This window comes from Bactrocera dorsalis, chromosome 4 (genome assembly GCF_023373825.1).
Source record: "Bactrocera dorsalis isolate Fly_Bdor chromosome 4, ASM2337382v1, whole genome shotgun sequence".
Lineage (NCBI taxonomy): Eukaryota > Metazoa > Arthropoda > Insecta > Diptera > Tephritidae > Bactrocera > Bactrocera dorsalis.
In genome coordinates this window covers 18,922,033-18,940,860 of record NC_064306.1, presented here as the reverse complement: position 1 = coordinate 18,940,860, position 18,828 = coordinate 18,922,033, and the positions used below count along the sequence as shown (strand labels likewise).

Here is an 18,828-nt window from a genome sequence, read left to right as displayed (position 1 = left end):
ATTCTGTATAATGGTTTTTAATAGCAGGTAAAAATATTACCTTTTTGTTATTAAAATTAATATCTCGAGAGTCCTTAAATAATAAAAGGTGTATCCTCTGAGAACCCAATTATTTTATCACGCGTTAGTGGCCACTCATACATAATTACACGAAGCATTTGACTACCATTCGGCTAGCAGGTTTCTAGTTTCGCATTTTTTTAATGTGCGTGGATAATCTTTCCTTGGATAATTTACCACCAGCACATTTTTCGTTCTTCAAGCAAGCGCAGAAAAAGTCCAGTATTATAGGCGTTAAAAATATTTTCATTTTATGCCGAAAAGTGTGAACGCTTAATTGAATAGTTTGGCTTCTGACTTTGACAAACCATTTAAAATACAGATTGTCAATTTTCCTTATTTAAGTAGTTCTTTTTATTTATAATATCACATATTCTTTTGAAATTTTCAGTTTTTACAAGTGGTAGCGTGGGTTTTTCCAATATCGAATCTGTAAAAGCAAAAATATAAAATTAAGGATACATTTTATCACATTTACATTTTCCATTTTTTCTTTAATAAAAAGTATTTTCTTTATTATATATTATATATTTTTTTTCAAACGATAATTGATCGAGTTTAGTCCTGAATCGCTTAACAAAATCATACAAAAAATTCTTGACTTCATTTTTTTTTATCAACATTATTTGATTATGTTTGTGTAAGTGCATGGTGTGTATGAGCACTATTTTGACAGTTAACATATGATAAGTGTTTACTAAAATAATGTACAGGAATTGAGTTTTGCGAATTTTTACTGGCACGTGTGGCCGCCTAGTTACTTGAAAGATGTTTGGGAAGAATTATTACAAGAATATCTGTTATCGCTCATGCAGTCTAGTTGATAATTTAACCATCGATTGCGGCAATCGACTTTATTTAGACTCGCGTTGTAAACATATCGTGTTTTCCTGCTCAAAAATGGCTGCAGGACCTATTGCAGAAAGAAATCAAGGTAATTATCTACTTATCTAAAATATATAACTTTATTAGACGTCAATTACAGATGCTACAATTTATGTTGGTGGTCTCGATGATAAAGTTTCGGAAACATTACTTTGGGAACTTTTTGTCCAAGCGGGACCGGTAGGTAAGGATTTTTTATAAAATAATTATAGAATTTAATTATAATAATACTATTTCATCTATTGCATGGAACAGTGTTTGCATTTTTGAGTGTCAATGTATGTATGTTGAAAAGGGTTAAAGAGATTTTGTTATACTATTTTTTAAAAAAATTTAGGGTTCGCTAAAGTTAGTATGCCATATTAATATGAAGTTTATCAAAAAGCGTAAATGTGGAAGCTATTAAGGGGTATTTTTTAGAATAGCATCCCTGGATTTCGGGGTTAAAATGGGTATGTATAGATGAGGTTCCCCAGATCAAGAATATATATACATATAGTACACTTGTCGCGACATGTTGGTGTGAGGTGTCTGGCCACTTCCGTGCGCTATTGTGCGCATAGGCCGTGTACAACGCTGGTCTAAAGTCAAGCGATGCCTTAAAATACCACTGATCTGTAGGAATTTAAAGATAAAAAATCAGGATTGTCGTGTATTTTCTATGGACAATTTTTACATGCCCTGGTCCAGTTTTTAATGTTAATATTTAGGGCTAAACATTTCAAGGAAGTTTTTGTATGGAATTTCCAAGGAAATTTCGTGACGGGACTGAAGAAAATTAATAGTTAAAAAAAACACCCTAATGTATATAAAAAAGGCGAAAGGAATGTAGTTAAAATTAATTTCGAAAATTCATAATAATTGAGTATTGTAATACATTTGGAATAGATGATGTTTTTGGTAATATAAAAATGGTTAATATTTTACATAGTAAAAAAATATATATAATTTATTCAATTTTATCTAATTGACTTTATTAATATATTTCTTAAAATATTTGATTTTAGATTTATAAAGTCACTTGACGCAACAAGTGCCAAAATGATTTGCATATCATTTTTTTGTTTGAATTATTCAATTAATTCAAATATTACGACAAAAAATAGCAAAGAAAAGAAAAAAACAACAAACACATGCGGGAGTTGTAGCACATGAAAATTTTCATTAGCTCTGCTGTGGTACCGCTCCCAATTTTTTGCTACCGCTACGCCAGAGCATAGCGCAGAATTTAATTTTTGCTACCGCTCCAGCTATAGTTTTTTACCCAACAAAACTCGGAGCAGAGTAGAGCACTTCTTTTACATTGTTATGCTAAGGCTATGCTGTGGCTCCCGTCAAAGTGAGAGCGGTAGCAAGAGTAAAATGAAATGCTACGGGAGTAGCGTAGTTTTTCAAACGCTGCTTATGGTATGATTATTAGTTAGAATGCAACCCTTTTGTTATTGTACGAACAAAATAAATGACCAAAAGTCAAATGTTGAATAAAAGTTATGTTTGCACTATTTAATATAAAATAAATGGTTAGAAACGATTTAGTGAAGTGTTAGTGAATATAAAAGTTCAAAATATAACCATAAAATTCATTATAAATGTGAAAAACACGCATTTTAAATTTGTGAATTTTTGAACTTTAAATGCAAATATCTCAAAAACCATAAGTCTGCGGCAACTATGTATACGTATATATGTACATATATCCTTGATATGGGGGACCTCCAGAACTTAGAACCTTCTGTCGTGGGAATTGATTCGCTTACCCATTTTAACCACGAAATCCGGGGATGCTATTCTAAGCGAATCAATTTCCACGACAGAAGGTTCTAAGTTCTGTTTGAATCGAAAAGTAGTACAAGTAGCAGGGTTGTTCCGAATTCTTACCCGTGCTTGCTTTGGGTAAATCCAGGCCCGGGAGAATTTTTCTGATACGTTTGTGCTTAAAGGCTCCATCCAAACTTCACCTCGGCTAGATGTAATATAGAGGTTTATGTAGGGTTACCAGATCGGTCCAGCGAAAAATCACTACGTCTCCATCAAAAAAGCAAAAAAGAAAAGAAGCAGGGTACAGAAAGATCACAAATTCCAGCGTCTCAAATAGGTAGAATTTAATTATATTCCAGCATCGTACAATTTACATTTTTTTTTTGGTCATATTTTTTGACACTGCCGATTGCTTTTAGCATATCAACATTTTCAGTTTTCATTAGATACTTATGGAAATCGTTCAGAAAAGGAATCAATGTTTGAATTCGCTTTTAAAAATCGTTCGGTACATTTATCGAATGTGAGCGTGTGTGTATCCAATAAAATTGGATAAATTTGCGAAAAAGCGTTTACGCCGAAAATCAGTACACTTCATTGAAAAAATTATATCAGTACGGGGGTCTAAAAATCAGTACGCGTATTGATAAAATCAGTACATCTGGTTACCCTAGGTTTATGATATGATTTCTAAGTGTTGTCTCGGCCATTTTAAATTTGCCATTATCTGTATTTTTTTAATTGTACTCAGTAATGTTTACAATTTCGTCATAGAAAGATGTACAGTTGTGTTAAAAATAATAAGGAGTACCTCACAACATAAAATACAAAGTTATGTTTTTTAACAAAAACAAAAATTTTTTTTTCATAAATTTTATCCACGAATTGTTCATTTTATACAGTCTTTTATGCACTTTTAACTACTTAGTAAAACTCATTAAACGAAAAAGTAACTTATTTAAATTAAAACCTGAATAATTCGGTGTACAAAATAAGAGGAGTGCATCAAAAAATTCAATAACAAATAAAAAATAAAAAATTGTAAATTATAACTAGTATATACATAAGTTATTTTCCTTCGAGTAACCGCCATTTTTGGGTAAAGTTTAGAGTTAAAATGGGTATGTACGGATAGAGGAGGTCCTCCAGATCAAAAAAATATATACAAGGTATGACAAGTAATGAGACTGATTCCATAAAAACCGTATATTTGAAAATTATTCTACAACTCTGCCATCCCCTTCAAAGTAGTCCCCTTGGGCAGCTATACAGCGATTCCAGCGCGTTTTCCACAGCACACTCGTCACAGCGGCCTGGACGTCCGATCGACTCAAAATGGGTTCCTTTGACCCCCGATTTTGTTTTAGGAAACAAAAAAAAGTCATAGGGTGACATATCGGGCGAATAAGGCGGCTGTTGCAATCCGGCGATCCCTTTAGAGGCCAAATCTGGGACACGCTGAGGGAGGTGTGGCGCGGCGCATTGTCGTGATGAAGGATCCATGTCTGGGCGCACTAGAGATGAGCGATATTGCGATTTTTAAATCACTGTGATTTCAGTGATTGCTATTTTTAAATCACTGATTTTATATTGCTATTGCGATCGCAACTAAGTTGACGTTTAAACGGAGACCTTTTGTTGTTGTTGTTGTAGCGGCAGATCGTCCGGGTTCGTTCCACTTACGTAGACCCGACTGTCGTGGGAACGACGGAAACATTTTGTCGTTATTGGCGGCAAATTCTCTTTTGGCTCCTGTAACTCGAGTCAAGTTTTTCCGCTTTTCCTTGCACAACATTTTCGCAAATGTTGGAGCGGTTCGGCTACCTGACCCGTAGAGTGTATTGTATAGTTCATTTGTATGTTGGTATGATGGTTTCATACATTTTTTAGAAGGGATTACCATTAGTGTGGTTGATCATTTGTTTGTTTAGAATACCCGCTTTTAATATTTTCAAAGAAAAACTAATGATGGGAATTCCATAATCCATCAGAATGTTTTGAATACCCGCTAATAATATTTTCAAGACCAAATTAATAACGGGAATTTCCTAATTTTTGGGAAAATATTAAAAACCCGTAATTTTTTTATTCCATAATTTTTTCTGAAATTAATTAATTACAATTCTTGTTTTAAATTAAATTATATTCGGTTAAACGAAATAATTATAAGAGCTTCTTAATAAAAGAATAAATAAATATACAACAGTAAAAGTAACTCCATTTTTATTAAAATTCATATAATTTATTAACAAGTGTTATTAAAAACTTAAATTAAATATTTATGAATATTGCAACCATGAAAAGAGTTTTAATTTGTACTCTAAACTAAATTTTAAAATTCATCACAAAAGCTTTCAAATTTGGTTTTAACAATAAGTAAAATTAAAAATTTTATTAAAACAAATTAAAATATTCCATTTTGATTATATCTCATCTACCACTTTAAACATCACACTTCACTTCTTTTCATTGATACATTTCCTGCCATTATTAAAAATTATAAGATCGTTACACTCAAAATTTCAAACCGCTATGACGAAAAATAACATATACGATATATACATACAATACCCTGAAGAAAGTTGTTACTTTTCTGCTATTTGCTATTGTGATCGTAATTCACAGGTTCGAACTGCTATCGTAAATCACAGGTTCGAACTGCGATCACAGTTTCGAACTGCGATCGCAATCACTGGTTCGAACTGCGATCACAGTTTCGAACTGCGATCGCAATCGCAGTTCATAGAAGCGAACTGCTATTTATAAAAAGTGATCGCAGTTGCGATTTGCGATTTTTCAATTACAGTGAAAAAATCACCGGTAGTGAAATATCGCTCATCACTAGGGCGGACCCTGTTGACTCGTTTTCGCAATCTTTCGAGTACTAAGCAATAGTAGACTTGATTCACAGTTTTCCCGGGTGGAACGAATTCTTTGTGGACGATTCCACGGCTATCAAAAAAAGCAATAATCATCGTTTTCACTTTCGACTTGCTCATGCGAGCTTTTTTCGGGCGGGGGCGCGCAGAGACAACCATTGTGAGCTTGCGAAACACCTGGGGACGACTAAGAGCACTATCACCATACACTCTTACAATTTTAGCGTACGTTTCCAAAGCTGTTTCGCCCAATCTGGCGCAAAATTTTATCGCGACGCGTTGCTCTTGGTTTCGTTTTTCCATGACGAGCACTACAAACACACGTCTACTCAACTTGACGCAGCAGGCGAACTAAACAAGCTAGAGCGATGGTATATATATCAATGGAGAGGGGAGGGATACCGGAAAAAGAGAAAGGGGATTTCAAGGTCACAGGTTTACCACAAGCGCGGCAATAAAATCAGTCTCATTACTTAATTGTCAAACCTCGTACATACATATAATTGCCGCTGACTTTTTGAGATATTTCCATTTACAGTTCAAAAATGGAAATATTTAAAACGCTTGTTTCTCCTGTTTATAATGCACTTTACACTAATATTTTCAACTTTTATATCCACTAATACTTCACTAATTCGGTTCTAGTTGCGGGTAAAATATCGATAAGTAACATTATTCCCATAACAATATCGCATTGATAATATCATAGCAGAGGCAAAAAATATGGTCATTGTATCAACAATCCTACTGTAGGTCAAAAATTTCGAAAAAATGAGCGTGACACCGCCCTCTAATAAGTTCAGTGTAAATATCCTAAAAACCACTAAAGCTACAACAACCAAGTTTGCTTAGAGTAAATATAAGAACTACTACCGACAGTAGACGAAATCGGAAGATAACCCCGCTCTCCCCAGATATTGGTGAAATTCCATATCTGTGGACCCGTCCTACGCATTTCGACTAAATAATAGAAAATCTATATAAATGGAAAGAGTTGTTATACTCATTTTAATTTGAAATATAATCTATAGGCACTTTTTTTTATTTTTTAATGCAAAACAACGTTAATCGCGAAAGAACTAAGATTGCTAAATAAAGAAGAATTTCAGCGAATTGCTCATATTATCGTATGACAGCTCCATTCCCTCATTAGTGAAAGCACATACCTAAATGGTGTCTACTACGAGTGTAAAAAATAATAAAAAAAACTGCAAGAAGTAAGATCAGAATTTGTTTGAAAAGTGTGTATAAAGTTTGTTAAATGTGGTGAAATTACTTGTTGAAATGTAAAGTCGAATATCTCGTAAACTAAGCGTTTACGGTACTTACTTCTGTGATCAAATTGAAAGGTGGATTTTTAATTTATATTTCTTTAAGTTGGTATTACTGTTAGTGACATCTATGCTAAATTTCACGTCAATATATTAATTAGTATTAGAGATACGCGTCGTTTTATGAGGCTCTAAAAGTGAATTCTTCGATTTTTACTATGTCTGAATTTATTGAACAAAGAAGTGCGATAATGCACCATCTCATACTGCATTTGTTATTCGTGATCATTTCGTCCACATTTTCAACTGATATCGTGCCACAACCGCCACATTCACCGAATATAAAAGCTGAATCGAAGAAGGCTTTGATGGCCATCACGACGGAGGTTTTTTCCAAGTGCTATAATTCGTTTACATAATTGTATTGCAGCGGGAGGGGATTACTTTGAAGGAGATGAAATGGACAAAATTCACCTTTCAATTTGATCACTATAGTAACTCTAAATATTTTTTAATCAGAAGGGCTTCCTCTTTCCAACGGTACTAGGAATTTTGCCGTGTGGTGCGAAAAAAAAAATGTCGATTTTGGTGCAAAAAAATCCACAAATTATTCATGAACAACAATTACACTCACCTAAATCGGCAGTTGGGTTATTTTTTTGGTTAGGTGGAATCAACGGTTTGTGCTTCTTTCGAAATGAGCTGGTGACATCGTTACAGTCGCCAACATCTGGTTTATACAAGACGGGGCTACGTGGCACACAGCACGTGCAACAACCGAATTATTAAGAGAAAAGCTTGGATATTCGGGTATTTCAAGAAATTATGACACTGAATGGCCTCCAAGAAGATGTGGTTTAAAACCATTAGACTAATTCTTGTAGGGTTATTTGAAGTCATTGGTCCTTAGCAATAAACCAGACTCTATTCAGGCTTTAGAAGTCAATATTGAACATGTTATTCAACATACAATTTGATTTATTGGAAAAAGTACTCGGAAATTGGGTTCATCGAATTTGTTCGTGCAAAATTCCATTTTTGACTAGTTATTATTCACTAAACCATCTCTAGCGTTAGTCTCAGTGAATAGTAACTAGTCACAAAATGTCTCAAATTGTAACTAGAGACTGCTTACAGAATCGCACTAATAGACTCACATCAATGTATTATTACATTTTGCTTCGTCTCCGATATATATTACCATCGGTCTAATACCTCAAATAAGATATGATCTACGTTTGTATGTATTATTTAATCTTAAAAGTTCGTAGGCTGATAAACAGCAGGCACTACCAATATTAAATCTATGTAATTTTTAGTCAACCCTAAACTTCAAAAGATATACATATGTACAATTTTGATAGCAGTCGAGCTATTAGTTATATAGTACTTTGAGTGAAACAATTTGTATTATTTTACCAAAAATCGGATTAAGAGAAATTTTGTGTGTTAATAACGCATTGCTTTTTATAGTAAAATGCCAATCGAATCCAATATATGGCTTGATAAACATTATTCGTACTTCAACATGAAAATCAAGTTGAGAAGCTATTTGCTGCCGAGAAGAAAACGTCAATAAAAAACTCCAAAATTTTGTTGGATAACCGTAATGTGAAATTTTTTAAGATAGCTGAGATCTTAAAGACATCAAAGAAACGTGTTGGCTATATTCTAAATTAATATTTGGGTATGCGAAAACTCTGTAAAAAGTGGGAACAGCGCAAGCTCACAATCCATCAAAAACAAAAATCAATTTCTGATGCTGAGGAGTGTTTGAAGCTGTTCAGTCCAAAAGACATTTGTATTGAAAAATTTGTTGACCGCTATAATCGTTGTATGACCTTCGAAGGTACGCACGTTTACTTTCATTACAATTGTTTTAATATTTATTTTTTTAATGATGATTGAAAAAAAGTTGATAAACATTGATAATGATACTTTAAATACAATTATCAATTGATTATTCAAACTTAACAAAATTATGTTTTGTTTGGCTTTTCTTTTGGTCATTAGAAGAGACACACTTAGGCTTTTATATATTTTATAAAAGAAGTTTAGTTCGTATTATATTAATATTTGATTTATTAGAAACAAAAAAAAAATTTAGTAAAGAGAACTGCATACCTTGTTAGTAATAACTTCATATATCCGGTCTTTGACAGAATGGTACAGCAAATCTATGTACAGTTGTCCACAAAATAATAGGAGTGACCACAAGAGATAGCCGAATTGTTAATATTCATTAACAAAAATGTTTTTTTTTTTTTAATTTTTGCACCATGTATTTTGCTAAAGATCTATTAATATTTCCAGATTTCACCTATTTCAATTAAACATAAAAAAATTTTATATCGCAATTTATATCAAGTAAACTAAATACTAGTTCCACAAAAAATAGTATTTTATGTAATACTGGACCGTTCTATAATTTTAATATATAATGGTTCCAAAGTTTTACTGAATATTAAAATAATTAATATTTCGTTGAATAACCTCGATTTTTTTTAACACAGCATCACATCTCCGAAGCATGGAGTTTATGAGATCCTGGCAACGTTTTATTGGTTTTCCTTTCCAAGCAACTTTCATTACTTGCCATAAATCTCTCGAATTTGTTGGTTTCTCTTCAGTTACCTTCTTCTTGTTGGCCCTGAACCATTTTTTTGCGCACTTGCTATTATGTTTAGGGTCATTATCCCGTCGATACACCCATTTTAATGGCATATTCCATGATGCATGTGTCAACATTAACTCATATAATATTTTGACATATGCCCTTTGGTCCATGATGCCTTCCATTAAGTGAATTGGACCAACACCACAATGTGAAAAAACGACCGCGTACCATGATTTGGCATCGTTATGTATAACGGTTTTTGTGGTAAACCGGTGATTATATTCTGAGTTAAGGGGAGTGGGACAAAATTCCTAGAGCCTATACTAACAAATAACTCATCTTTGGATTCCTCTGACCACAATATGTTTTGCCTTTTAGTATGCGGGCTTCCTTGTGCTTCTTTTTTCTTTTTCGTGGACTTCTGGTAAATAATTTGTTCTGCTCCAAATGCCTACGAACAGATTCAGTATTAACTGACAAAATTAGTTCGTCGTGGATGCTCCAAGCAAAAGTATTAATTTTGCAGTAGCGTACTATATTGCGATCGTCTGCAGTGGATGTTTTGCACTTTTGTCTACGAGTTTCAGTTTTGTTTCCATAATTTGGCATTTGCTATCATTTGAGGAAAGCAATTTACGATTTTTTGGATCCCTTTATAAGTTTTTCCTAGTTTTCTCAATTTTTTATCGTTTTCCGCTTTTCCTCTGTTTAATGATTTCCTCTACCCACTAGAGAAAAACACAATGATTAAATAAAATAATAACTAATTTAAATTGCTGCTAGATTATGAAACTATACTTTTCTAATTTTGTGAATATTTTTTATGTTAGGGACTAACGAAAGATCTAACACTCCTATTATTTTGTGGAAAGAAATAACAAGTGTATTCGAGAACTAGCAGAAGTAGAATAGCAATCATCACAATAAAAATTTGTTTTGTATTTTAATGCTGGTATCCCGTTATGTGTACCGTTATTGTTTCGGGTCATTTACATGTGATTTAAAAAAGCTATGCAGCCAAACACATTTTTCATATTGGCACTCCTATCGGGTCATTTTGACCCTCGGGTCAGAAATACCCGTCTTTGGTGAAGTACAATGCTTTGATTCAAACATACAGCTTCTAAGAACATATTTATTATTGTTGAATATCAATTATACCCAAGTCACTAAGCGATTCATTGTTGATGGTAATCTTAGAAATATTGTTTCTAAGTGGGTAGAATCATATTGCTTTCGTCGCCCTCTTACAAGCGTTGACAGTTTTTTGTTTCATTAGTTATTTGTACTCGTCGCGTTGGGTTATTTTTTGCAATGGCTCACAAATTGAGTGATTCCATGATTGCTCAATTTTTAAACTACGATATAAGTTCTGAAGATGAAATAATTAGTGAAACAGAGAATAATTCCGATGGAATTCCTAAGGATAATATTCAACCTAATTGGAACATTGTAAGTAGTAGTGACGAATCTAGTAGCGATGAAGTACCTCTTTCAAGATATATAATTGTGTTAGTGAAAATGAAATGCGATCAAAAAATGGTGAATTTGTGTGGTCGAAAATCCCATTAGAAGGAAGAGGTCGTTTGGGCAGCGCAAACCTAATAAAACTTACACCAGGAATTACCAGATATGCTTCTAATCGCATCAATATATTTAGAAGCGCTTTTGATTTATTTATAAACAAACGCATAAAATCTATAGTTTTAAAACAAACAAACATGGAAGGATCTTCACGGTTTGGAAATTAATGGGATGCGATGGATGAAATAGAATTAGATGCATATCTAGGTCTTCTTATATTTGCTGGAGTTTTCAAGTCTAACGATGAAAACCTCGATAGCTTGTGGTCTGAAGTTTATGGACGACCTATATTTCGAGCAACAATGTCCCTAAAACGGTTCAAAAAAATTACCGCCATTTTGCGTTTTGATGAACGTTCGGATCGAGAAGCAAGGAGACAGAGTGATAAATTAGCAGCTATAAGAGATATATGGGATGAATGGGCGACACTATTGCCTATGTACTATAATTCGAATACAAATATCACAATTGACGAACAGCTACTTTCATTCAGAGGTCGGTGACCCTTTCGCCATTATATGCCAAGTAAACCGAGTAACTACGGCATAAAATTTTGGATTTTGTGTGACAGTGAAACAGGATATGTTCGTTCAATTCAATGCTATACCGGAAAACTTCAAGGAAATGCTCCGAAAAAAACTCAAGGAATGCGTGTTGTTTTAGATCTGACAGAAGGCTTACAGGGCTACAATCTGACATGTCATAATTTTCTTACATCATATAAATTAGCCTAGCCGAAACACTTTTAGACCATAAGCTTACCGTTCTTGGAACTTTACGTAAAAGTAAATGACAGATACCATTAGATCTTTTGGATACGAAGAAACCAGTGTTTTCATCCACATTAGCATTCAATTCAAAAATGGTTCTTGTCTCATATATTCCGGAAAAGAAGAAAAACGCAGTTTTACTCAGGTCAAACCACAATAAGATTAAAATGCATGATTCAGAGCAGAAAAAACCTAAAATTACCATGGACTATAAAGCAACTAAGGAAACTGTTGATTTTCTAGACAAAATGGTTTCGGCCTATAGAGGCAAACGTATGACAAGAAGGTGGCCTATAGCCATATTTCATAATATGTTTGATATCTAATGTTTCAATGCTTACGTATTATATTGTGATACCAGTCCTGACTGGAAACATAAGAGGACAGTACAAAGACATCTGTTTTTAGAAAAACTGGGCATGGAATTGGTCAATGATCACATTGAGCGTAGGAAAATTCTTCCTCGGACAAATGAATCGCTGGAATTAGTACAACGAGTGAAGACAGGTGTTACTGAGGCAACAGCTACTTCCAGTGCACAGAGTTGTAATAAAAGAAAAAGGTGTAATGTATGTCCGTCATCAAAAGATGTCAAAACTTCGAAAATCTGTAAAAAATGTCCCAGACATTCGGAAATTATGTGCCTCTCATGTTGTCAAGAGTAACAAATGTCATAAATTGTGTCTTTTTTATTTGAATAAATATATAACGTAAATAATCCCGTCTGTATTTAACTTATAAAAATAACACCAAGTTTTTTTTTTAAATCGTTTGATAAATTCTTTTGATTATTATAATTATTAAACTATCTTTATTCGTAGATTTAGAAATAGTTTTTTATGTAAAGGTAAAATATACTTTCTAAGATTTCCAACACTCAAATATATGCTCTAAGCCTGTAGTTAAAGAATTGTTGAAAAACTTTTCAGTATCAAAAGAACGACTGGATCGATTTTGGATTAAAATTTTTAAAGATTTTCCACCATCTGATAATGTTGAAAAAGTAATGGAAGTCGTAATTACTCTTTCGGACGGCAATGCTAATGTGGAAAGAGGTTTTTCAGTAAATAAGGAATGCTTGATGGAAAATCTTAAAGAAGAATCTTTAGTGGCTAGAAGGTGTATACACTTCGCAAAAAAAAACCACCCAAACGAAAATTTTCTAATATTCCTATTTTCAAATGTCACAATTTGCTCAAAATTCACTATTTGTCTCATTTGACCTTTTTGTTATGCGACTACATTATTTTACCGTTATTTCTAAAACCGTTAGCTCTACGCACGTATTTATTACAGTATTTGTGGTATTTTCCTTTGAAAAAGTTGTGAAAACAAGTAAAGTTGAACATGTTGGTGTCAACAAAAAAGAAAGCAGAAATCGTAGCTTTATATAAAATAAATTATCAAAATGTCAAATAACTCGTGAAATGGGCATATTATAATTAAAAATTATACGTATTTTAATTGATTAGATCGAAAAAAGGGCAGTGGACGTCCGAAAATAGTAAAACCTCGTCAAAAACGACAAATTGAACGGATGTGTATTAGTGATCGCTTTCAACATGTTGGAACAATCAATGTAAGGTTTTACGAAACCACTGGGGTAAAAATAACCACACGTTCTGTGCAAAATGTCCTGAATAATTTTGGATTCCGAGCACGACGTCCAGCCAAAAAGCCACTCCTCATTACACGAATGAAGAAACAGCGACTAGAGCAGGCAAAATTACACAAAACTTGGACTACATCAGATTGGGGAAATGTTATTTTTTCCGATGAATCCAAATTTAATTTGTTGGAACCCGAGGGAAATGCCACAGCGCGTCGTAGGAAAGCGTTCGCCTTATTGAATGGTGTGGAGAGCTGTAACAAAGTTTGGTGTTGGTCCGCTAATTATTCTAAAAAGATCTGTGAATGCCGAAATATAAATTGGAATTTTGAGAGAAGGCGTCTTGCCAACTTTTGAACTGCTGTCCGAACACGCCCAAAAAGTTACAAAAAGTCTCAATCCAACTGAGAACTGCTGGCATTATTTGGGCAAAATGATAACAGAAAAGTCTAAAAGAATGAAAACATTATTGAAGCTGTGCGAAATGAAGAAATTAATAAAAATTATCTTCAACGCTTTTTTGAATCCATGCCTAAACAAATAACTGAGGTTATTAGGAGGAGGGGGTGTTCTACAAAATACTAAGAATTTTTTTATACAAAATATCTTATTTTAATTCGTTATATCTTCCATTGCTAAATAAAAATCATATAAAACAAAACGATTCAAGTACAATTAGAAGCAAAAAAAGGTATCCTTGAAAATATGCGTAAGCAATTAGAACAAGTTGATGAAGAAATGAAAATGATCAAACATCAGTAATTTATCTCTAATTTAGTCATTCGAATGCTAGTCAATCGTACTGTAGACAATGCTTAATATTATTTGATATTATTTAATTTCTTAATTTATGTTTCTTCTTGTTTGTGATCAATAATATTGAAAAAACTGACTGTATGGAGAATTAATAATAAAAAAGAAGTTTAACTTCTAACTAATTGATAATAATAGTAATTATTGGATTTTCAAAAGTTATAAATATTTGATCGAAAGAAACTGATCTTTTATGGATAGTTGGAAATCTGAGAAAAATTATAAAATAATTGATAGTTCCAAATTCGTTCTCAATTCCGGGTATTAGGTGTAAATTATAGCAAAGAAAAATTGTCCGAGACATAAGAGCAGCCTTTTTACTCAATGTAAACAGGAAAGCCATGATCGCTCAGGGACACACCCGCATCTTGCAATTTAGCTGCAGCAGACTCCAGAGCAAGATCGAGGAGATAGTTGCACTTACGAACCGGGAACGCGTATCGATAGCTGCGATCCAAGAAACCAAACTAAAAACCTAGCCTTCATATTGCACAACACCCTACAATATCGTCTAATCGATGGAGATATCGGCCGCAGGGATACGACCCTAGGATAGTGCGGTCAGGGTATAGCTATCCGGTCAGGCGATGTCGAGCACGAAATATTTAATATATACATCCTCCCAACCGTACCTTCGTTAACTTTAACAAAGCTAACTGGGTCGGCTCACAGAATTTACTGAAAATGCCTTCCACGCTTCGATTTCGCAAAGTGATTGCAGCAGCTACCGCTTGCTTCATCCTGGCTGGAAGAATAATGTATTCGGAGTCAAACCACCACCCATTGCAAACGAAGAGCTCGAGTTGGCCCGTGAAACGAGAGTGATTCTTGCTCAGCTTCGTTCTGAATATTGTAGCAAGTTAAACTCCTATTTATCCAGAATAGACCCCGACGTATCCAACATAAGTCCTACGTCTCCGCATGACACTGACCAGCTCTTTGCATGCCCCACCAACCCTACTCATCTGACACCCTTTTCTCTTTTGGTCCGACCCCGTCGAACCAGCACGTTTCTTGAACATCCCGTTAGATGACGTCGACTACAACCTATATAATCCTTACCATCTTAACGGGGACTAGGTACCCGGTAGAACACCAACAACAACAACCGAGTTTATAGCCTGGAAAACAACCGACAATTTTCAATTTGAACAACTCGCAGAGTGGTATTCCAGTATCAACAAATACTAAATATATTGACAATAAATAGGGCATTTTTCACAAATTATTCTAATATTAAACATACTTAGATTTTTTTAATTTAATCTTGTACCACTATTAGCTAAATATGAGTATTTACAATCTAATTGCTACCGCGTTCGAGTTGATATTTTCACTTACATATAGACAATTAGGCTATTGCCTAAGGCGGTATTTTAGCTGACACACTTTATAATTATTACAAAATTGCTTTATTTTTTTTTATTTGTATATAACATACAAAAATCTTAGATTCAACGGCTTCAGAAAACAGAAAAGACAGCTTTGTTACGAGAGGGAAGATGGGCCAATTTACGATGCTAGAAAAAATTGTATTTCTGTAAACAAGTTTTTAACTTTTTATGGATCTTTTTTTTATATTGCTCAGCTGCGAACTTTTACATACACAAACATTTTTGATCATTGTAAAAACTTAGAAATGTTATTACTTCATGTTGGATTGAGGGATATATGTACATAAGTAGATGTAACAGAGTTATGCAACGAAGTAAAGGCAGAAAACGTTATGATAAAATTGGACGTTTGAAATTATATTTGTTTAAACGAATTAAATCGTTCTAAATTTATAAACGGCAATACGGGTGCTGCTAATACTCCCTTTATTAATAACTAGTGCAGGTCGTTGTTTTTCTAATTCAAATGGGTCAGTGCTCCGACAGGTAGAAAACCGGCTATTTATCACCTACCTGATTCACAGTGTGCCAAGAGTTAAAAATGTTTTACACGTTTTTTATGCGTTTGTAATGAAATGAGGGAAATATTAAACTAAAAGAATATGTTATAAAAAATTTTAATCAATATTTTTTGGATTGTATTTCCAGTTAATGTGCATATGCCCAAGGATCGAGTAACTCAAATGCATCAAGGTTATGGATTTGTGGAATTCCTTAGTGAAGACGACGCTGATTATGCTATTAAAATAATGAATATGATAAAATTGTATGGGAAGCCAATCCGTGTGAACAAGGCATCAGCTCACCAAAAAAATTTGGATGTGGGCGCCAATATTTTCATTGGCAATTTAGATCCTGAAGTCGATGAAAAACTACTTTACGACACTTTTTCAGCATTTGGAGTTATTCTACAAACACCAAAAATTATGCGAGACCTCGAAACCGGGAATTCGAAAGGTTTTGCTTTTATTAATTTTGCCAGCTTTGAAGCGTCTGACGCAGCTATGGATGCTATGAATGGTCAATATCTTTGTAATCGACCTATTTCTGTTTCTTATGCATTTAAAAAGGACTCTAAAGGTGAACGCCATGGATCAGCAGCCGAACGTCTGTTAGCAGCACAGAATCCATCATCTCATGCTGATCGCCCTCATCAGCTGTTCGCAGATTCACCCGTTCCAAATATGGTGACAGTAATTCCGGGACAAATAATTCCACCACCACCTCTTATGGCTCCTCCGCCACCGCCTGTTTCGTCCAATAACATGTTGCCTCCACCTCCACCTGTTCCGCCTCCACAGGTAACAGGATTTCCTGCTGCAATACCACCCCCTCCTCTACCTCCACTTTCTTCTGGACAGCCACCATTACCACCTCCAGTAGGTATTCCACCGCCACCACGAATGTCTACCTACGGTGCATCACCACATCCTCCATTTCCTAATGGTGTCCCCTCAGCGCCCCCCCGCCTTCCCCAACATAATTGGAGACCGCAGGGATTTCCAACACCTCCATTTACACCACGACCATTTAATGGGGACTCTTCCACTGTGGGTTATCAGTACTAACACATTATTTTATACGTGTATTTATATCTCAATGACAAAATTAAAAAAAAAAAAAAATTTAACGTTTCTTTGTTATATTTTCTTTTTTACTATAAGATTATAAAAAATAACTGCAGGAAAATCTAAAATAAAGCATTAAAAATGGAAATTTAAAATCGTTATGTTTAACACGTTCTACCCGGGACATTTTTTGAGTGTTCGTATACAGCGCGTGCACGCAAAACCAACTTGTTCGTTCGCGGAATTTTTCTACTGCGCAATAGTTTTCGTTATTGTGAGCTGACAATTTTGTGAATTTTGAACAATTTTGTTTATGTTGAAAACGCCTACAATAAATATAAATTTATAATTTCCAATCTATTTTGTTTTATTTCTTTCTAGTATGGTTTTTGAATGAAAAGTATAAACATTTGTGTACCACCGGTGGTACACACCGCCAGATAAATGAATTTTCCTACACGCCGGGTAGAACGTTAATATGTTTGAAATCATTTCCTTGGTACCAACGACGTTTATTGATGTTAAAAAAAAAGGTTACGTTAAGTGGATTTGAAGTAATTTGTACGTTCGTTAAATATTTTTTATTATGTATCTATAATTCCGCGACTACATCTGTCATTCCACAACATAGTACAAAATTGAACTTTACAACATCGTCAACCTACCGCAGACAATTGTTTATATTATGGAAACATAACAACCCTTATTATAGAAGAAACTCTAAAAGTGATCAAGATCTGACTAACAGAGTGTATATATACTGCAACAAGGTTACTAACTGGATATTTTCTTGCTGATGTTCAGCTGATACTCTGCTGCAATATCACAAAAATTATTTCGCGCAGAACGTGTTCATGTTGCTTAGACATGTAGAAATACGGAAATTTTAACGTATATAACGAGTGTTCGAAAAGTTTTTGTCAATAGCCTTTTTTGACAGTTCACGCGAGAGTTTTGTAAAACTATCATTTTTATTCAGTAGTGTTTCATCATGGAAAGACTCAACATAATCGCTCTACTGAACGTACTATTCTCAACACCACCTATTTTGAGACCCAGTTTGCATTATTAGATAAAATTCGACGAAACAGACCACGTCCAACACGTAGGGAAGAAAAATATAGCAGCCGTGGGAGTATATGATGACCGTGGGGAATGGATTCGGCACCGTTCGCAGAAACTCGGACTGACGAATGGGACGTCTTGGTGCATTTTACGACGAGATATTAAATTGAAAACGTGCGAAATATAGTTTGACTTCGCACTATGTGTTCAAATATCATTGAACATGCTTACTTATCAGCAAAGCCGAAATTCTAATAAATACAAATCAGAATAATTTGATTTTAGTCATAGATTCTCCATATTCAAGAATCCACAGGTCGCTGGTTCATATCTGGCTCGAAGGACCAGAAATGTTCGATTTGTAAGATCAAACATTGACCTCAAAAAAGAATTTGTCACTATGGGCTCTTGAAAAGTTCCTAGATTCGACATTTTCGAGCCAAATTTTATTCACTGATGAGACCCATTTCGGACTCAATGGGTAAACAAGCAAAATTCCCGCATTTGAGAACAAAAGTTTGTTGTGATTTGTGAGCTGGTGGATTCATCGGTCCA

General features: G+C 34.2%; 2 protein-coding genes across 3 annotated transcripts in view; one reads left to right on the top strand and one right to left on the bottom strand.

Annotated features, from left to right (window-relative positions):
- LOC125778137 (uncharacterized) overlaps positions 1-18,828 on the bottom strand; it is a 598,414-nt gene that overhangs the window by 215,191 nt on the left and 364,395 nt on the right. The gene's annotated exons all lie outside the window — the stretch shown is intronic.
- On the top strand, positions 840-17,363 carry LOC105223570 (splicing factor 3B subunit 4). 2 transcript variants are annotated; one of them, XM_049454681.1, is made up of 3 exons: positions 840-994; positions 1,046-1,125; positions 16,289-17,363. In XM_049454681.1, the coding sequence occupies exon 3, from the start codon at positions 16,300-16,302 to the stop codon at positions 17,206-17,208; it is 909 nt and encodes a 302-aa protein (XP_049310638.1). In that variant the 5' UTR covers positions 840-994; positions 1,046-1,125; positions 16,289-16,299; the 3' UTR covers positions 17,209-17,363. The 2 variants fall into 2 exon arrangements, with proteins under 2 accessions (XP_049310638.1, XP_049310637.1); XM_049454680.1 differs by having other exon boundaries at positions 842-994; positions 1,046-1,129.